This window comes from Babylonia areolata, chromosome 4 (genome assembly GCF_041734735.1).
Source record: "Babylonia areolata isolate BAREFJ2019XMU chromosome 4, ASM4173473v1, whole genome shotgun sequence".
Taxonomy (NCBI): Eukaryota; Metazoa; Mollusca; class Gastropoda; order Neogastropoda; family Buccinidae; genus Babylonia; species Babylonia areolata.
The window spans coordinates 18,322,736-18,328,735 of record NC_134879.1 but is presented as its reverse complement, the minus strand read 5'-3'; the positions used below and the strand labels follow the sequence as shown (position 1 = coordinate 18,328,735).

At 43.1% G+C, this 6,000-nt stretch overlaps 2 protein-coding genes across 2 annotated transcripts in view; one reads left to right on the top strand and one right to left on the bottom strand.

Moving 5' to 3' along the window:
• The window catches only part of LOC143280913 (isoleucine--tRNA ligase, mitochondrial-like), a 38,876-nt gene extending 35,914 nt beyond the window's left edge, over positions 1–2,962 (top strand). The window contains 3 exon segments of the mRNA XM_076585692.1: positions 303–484; positions 1,077–1,221; positions 1,864–2,962. Of these exon segments, the coding sequence (XP_076441807.1) occupies positions 303–484; positions 1,077–1,221; positions 1,864–2,024 (488 nt within the window). The 3' untranslated portion in view covers positions 2,025–2,962.
• Positions 2,963–3,246: 284 nt separating this feature from the next.
• LOC143280912 (rab3 GTPase-activating protein non-catalytic subunit-like) overlaps positions 3,247–6,000 on the bottom strand; it is a 55,867-nt gene continuing 53,113 nt past the window's right edge. The window contains exon 34 of the mRNA XM_076585691.1: positions 3,247–5,538. Within this exon, the coding sequence (XP_076441806.1) occupies positions 5,344–5,538 (195 nt within the window). The 3' untranslated portion in view covers positions 3,247–5,343. The remainder of the gene's footprint in view (positions 5,539–6,000) is intronic.

Here is a 6,000-nt window from a genome sequence, read left to right as displayed (position 1 = left end):
TTAATTTTTTCCTGCATGCAGTTTTATTTGTTTTTTCCTATCGAAGTGGATTTTTCTACAGAATTTTGCCAGGAACAACCCTTTTGTTGCCGTGGGTTCTTTTACATGCACTAAGTGCATGCTGCACACGGGACCTCGGTTTATCGTCTCATCCGAATGATTAGCGTCCAGACCATAACTCGAGGTCTAGTGGAGGGGGAGAAAATATTGGCGGCCGAGCCGTGATTCGAACCAGCGCACTCAAAATTCTCTCGCTTTCCTAGGCGGATGCATTACCTCTAGGCCATCACTCCACATTGCAGACACGCTGTTCCAAGGTGGGTGGTTAGACCTGCAGGAGGAGTGGCACAACCCTGACCTGAAGAACCGCATCGTGCCCATCTTTGCCATCAAGGACAGCATCGCTGATGCCCTGACCTCTGAGAGCCCCTCTGAGTTCAGCGTAATCATTTACGCCAGCCCTTTGCTGAGCAAGTACCTCTCTGTGAGTCCATCTGCTTGTCACTGTGTTATAGTGATAATGATGATGATAATAATTAATATAATATGAATACACACACACTGACGCACACACACAGAGTTGCACACACTAATGTGTGCACACACACACACACTGATGCACTCACACACACAGAGTTGCACACACTAACGTGCACACACACACACACACACAGACTGATGCACACACACACACAGAGTTGCACACACTAACGTGCACACATGCACACACACTGAGACTGAGGGCAATTTGTTCCATGTTACTGGGCCAAGATAGAAAGAGCGCTGATACTTGGATTTTTTTGTTTCTTCAAGGAATTGTTAGCACTCTGGAATCAGCAGCCTGGTGTCAATGTCTAGGACTATAGATCGAACGTAAGTCACAAACCTATGTGGATGCAGTACTGTTTATGACATTAAAGCACATGGCATCTAGTTTTTCCAGTGTACTTTCCATAGGAGAGGTTGAGGATGGTTTTGTTTGTAATCTGTACTATTGGAGATGAGTGGCCAGTGTAGTTACTCAAGAAGAGTAGTTAGAAGACGATGTTCTGACAGAACCGTAACGACCTTTACAGGATCTGCAGGCAGAGAAGACGTCCAATCAGTCGACGCTGTGTGAGCTGCTGGGCGTGTCTCACTCCACAGTGCTTGATGTGCCCCCCGACGTCATCCCTGACGACTGCATGTTTGTCTCTGGTTCCATCGTCATCGATGTCAGAGGTGAGTGTGAGTGTGTGTATGTGCGTGTGACTTGGCTTGCAGTTTGATGGGCACTGACCTGTATGGAAAGATTTTTAATGGATGATGAAGTACTTGAAAAAAAATCTCATGAATAAAAGGTCACTGGTAACTCCTCCAGCAAGAATACTTCTGTTGTGTGCACATGCATCTTTATGTGCATGCTTGCTAGACGCCATGTGCATGCTTGCACATACGCAGGAAGTCTCTTGTTGAACAGGTCTGTGTCTGTGATCATGTTTGTTCAGGTTCAGTGTATAGAATACTGATGCATGTTTGGTTTGGGTAAGTGGGCGACTGTGTATTTGTATGTAACTTAGTGAAGAACAATGCCATCTGTAAATTATAGACATCCTCTTGATGGTTACTGGATTCCAGAAGATACTGCCTTCTCACTCGATTAATTCCAGAAGACATTGCCTTCTTACATTATTCTGAAAGATATAACCTTCTTACTTAGTTTAAGAAATTATTGCTTTCTTACTCAGTTCCAGAAGATATCGCCTTACGTATTTGCTTTGGATAAAGCAGCGTTGATTTTGGACTCCTGACTGGCATCAGAGCCCTTGCCATGCGAAACCAGTATTGTTCACTGTAAAGCTTGTGAGCCGTTTTCTACTGCAGATGACACAGGGAAGATGGTGACGGTGGACGACGACTACAAGTTGATGATCATCGTGTCAGAGTGTTACCTGTGCGAACGCTGTCGGCGGTACACCTCCCAGTCCCCCACCTCTCCCTGCGAGCGCTGCCTTCATGCCCTGGCCAGCTCCTGGGAATCCTAGCACAGTGTGGTGAGAATCTTAGGACACGGTCTGTTTTTGTGTCACAGTGATACGGCATGACTTCACATTGAATTACACACATAGACAACAGACAGTGGTTAACCGAGTGAACACATGTTTACAGAGTGGTTCCACATTGTCAGTATTGATGGTGTGTGTTCTCATTTATTGTGTTACTAATCTTGTTTGTCAGTTGTGACTCCCAAATGTTTCCTCCCCCTCTTTCCATTCGGGTAAAAAGAACATGAGTGATAATGACTGTGGTCTTTTGTGTGTGTGGTTTTTTGGGGGTGTTAATTTTATGCTTTGCATATCATGTCACCAAAAGTGTCGATTTTCTTGTTGACTAAAGAACTAGAAGTGCATACCAGTTGCTGATATATTTTTTTTCTTCTTTTCTTGATTTCTTTTTTCTTAGGATGTGTGCCACACTGTTGATCATATGATAGTAGATGCTGACATTGATAGGATCCATTCAATTCAGAAAAGAAAAAATTGACAGGGGTAAGATTAAAAAAAATTGTTAGTACACATTCTGTTTATTAATTATTTAGTTTTGTTGATGATGTGTTGTCCTGGGTTCGAATCATGGTGACGGCGTCTGGTGGGTGAATGGTGGAGATTTTCACGATCTCCCAGGTCAACATATGTGCAGACCTGCTAGTGCCTGAACCCCCTTCGTGTGTATATGCAAGCAGAAGATCAAATACGCACGTTAAAGATCCTGTAATCCATGTCAGCGTTCGGTGGGTTATGGAAACAAGAACATACCCAGCATGCACACCCCCGAAAACGGAGTATGGCTGCCTACATGGCGGGGTAAAAACGGTCATACACGTAAAAGCCCACTCGTGTGCTTTCGAGTGAACGTGGGAGTTGCAGCCCACGAACGAAGAAGAAGGGAAGTTCTCACCAGGTTATTCTCTCCTGTCAGTTTCTATGTTTCTACCATGCATCTCACGCTCTCTAACACAAAGCTCTCGCATTAAAAACAACAACAACAAAAAAACAACCACAAATACAGAGGAACACTGAACTTAAATGAACACCTGATAGTGAACCACCACCACCACCACAACCGCATTTGAACACATCAAAGCCATTTATTCTTTCACACGCATACATTTATGCACAAGCCTATTTAAACAAAAGACTGATAATCTTGGTGAAAAGAACTTGTGATGATTTTCTGCTCAACCCTGCATCACATGGCAGCTTGTGCTTTTGTTTTTTATGTGATGATGAACATTTGTGTGAGCCGAGTGTGGTAGAAAAGTGGAGAGGAGGAATAGGGAAATGTTGCCTGACATGTTGGTGCATGAGTGTTAAAGGTGGTGTTTATATGAAATCATTTATTTCCTGGCTTTGTTTCAACTTGGTTGAAAATAGAGAAAATGCATATTATAATTTTTCACTTTGCTGCATGTTTAAATTGTGCAGCTGGAGTCAGTAGAAGGGTTAGACGCCATATATTTTTGAAAGAATTTTTATCTGATTAGTTATATAGGAGAGTTTGCATTGCAGAGTTGTTTTTAATTGCATAATAGATCTGTTTCACGCATCTGTTCCTTTAAATTACTGCTGTTTTAACCCCTTTGGGGCTTTGTTTGATGCAGAACTGGTGTGTGCATGTTGACAACCTGTGAACTTTAACACTGATGGGGAACATGTGTATGGCAAGATGGTCTTGTTTTATAGATATGTTCAGTGACTTGGGACTCAAATCTTTTTATTGGTTTTAAAATGAAGTCTAGCATCGAAGACAAGCATGCAGTCATTGTTCATTCCTGTGTCTGTGGTAAAGCCCTCTCTATATTTATCAGAGGTTAGTTTTGTTCGCAGTCTTTGTTTCAAAAACCTTCTGCGCTCTGAAAAGTGTAGATGATGTTGAATGCTCATATTCTTTCTTTTTATTGTGCTGCCCTTTCTTGCTATAAAATAATTCAGAGAAAAATCTCATTTTCTAAACAACTATTAGATAACACTTATCTTTCAAAAAGATGTGTGTTACTTTATAGTTCCTCATTGTATCTCTGTGCCATGTAAATTGTTTGTGAAGAGAAGGGCGCAATAGCCAAGTGGGTTAAAGCGTCGGACTTCCAGTCTGAGGGTGCCGTGTTCAAATCTCAGTTACGGTGCCTGGTGGGAAAAGGGTGGAGATTTTATTTTCTAGGTTAACATGTGTGCAGACCTGCTTGTGCCTGAAACCTCTGTATATGCAAGCAGAAGATCAAATATGCACGTAAAAGATCCTGTAATCCATGTTGGCGTTTGGTGGGTAATGGATACAACAACATACTCTGTATGCACACCCCTGAAAACGAGTATGGCTGCTTACATGGCAGGGTAAGAATGGTCATACACGTAAAAGCTCACTCGTGTACAATACCAATGAATATTGAAGTTGCAGCCCATGGACGAAGAAGTCTGTGAAGGACTATGGAAAGGGGGTGGGGTTCTTGTGTGCCTGGATCAGTGTGGGTGTGCTTTGGGTTTTCCACGGTCTTCCTTGGGGATCATTTAGCTTCGTATCATGTCACTGTTCCTCATATTGTATGTTTATTTACTTACATTGGTACATATCACAAATGTTTCAGTTTCAAAATTCAAAGACAATTGAATTTTGTTACTTTAATAAAGCATAGAAAGTATGTACTGGTCAAGGAATTGCACATTTTGTAGTCTGACAATATGACATGCTGACTCTGAAAAGGCTTTCATGTGGGAGGACATCTCCATGACTTGCACTTTCTTTAGGTCCCATTACCCCTGGTGATTTGAACATCACATGTAAAGGTCGTGTTGACAAAGTATTTGAAGAGAATTGTTTTTAAAGTTTATCATGGACACATATGTGTGAGCCAAAACTGATAAATTTAATCCATTAAGCTTTCTAGTGGGCTGTAAGAAGACTTATTGCTGAACAAAGCAAATGGGTGGCAGAAATGTGATCGTGAAAGAGACCTTTGCTGGTGGTGAACTGAAACAATTATGACACCCATACGGTGGCTCAAATGGTTAAGGGAAAGACAGACTACTCCTTTTAGATACATAGTCATTGCACAAATAGGAACGTCTTTGCAATCTGCAATTTGACATAAAAAAGACGACCAAACTCAACAAATAAGGAAGACCAAATGCTTCAAAACAAATTTACATATGCGTTCAGATTCCATACATCAGCTTCAAATTTTCACGACGCAGACAGAAATTTTTTGTTTACATTAAAGAACTCGATTTCCCATCCAACCCTCCCTAACCCCCTCCACAATTGTCCAGTCACAGAGAAGAACCCAGTCCAGCAGCAGCAGAGGATGGTTCACTGTGCAACAACAACAGCACCACCTTGGGGCTCCACACTGATCTTGAGGGTGACCAGCAGGTCTGTGAAGTCGATCAGCTCCAAGGCTACGTCGTACTCACGGCTGTGGTCAGGCAGACGCTTGGCCGCCTCGTGCAGCAGTAGGGAACTGTCCTCCAGTGGAGACGTCTTGTACTGCAGTTTGGACATGTCCTGAAACACACACACACACGATTTGAAACAAGAAATAGATGGGTGCTTCTTCTTCTTCTTCTACGTTCGTGGGCTGCAACTCCCACGTTCACTCGTATCCACACGAGTGGGCTTTTACGTGTATGACCGTTTTTACCCCGCCGTGTAGGCAGCCATACTCCGCTTTCGGGGGTGTGCATGCTGGGGTATGTTCTTGTTTCCATAACCCACCGAACGCTGACATGGATTACAGGATCTTTAACGTGCGTATTTGATCTTCTGCTTGCATATACACACGAGGGGGGTTCAGGCACTAGCAGGTCTGCACATATGTTGACCTGGGAGATCGGAAAAATCTCCACCCTTTACCCACCAGGCGCCGTCACCGTGATTCGAACCCGGGACCCTCCGATTGAAAGTCCAACGCTTTAACCACTCAGCTATTGCGCCCGTCAGATCGGTGCAATAGCCGAGTGGTTAGAG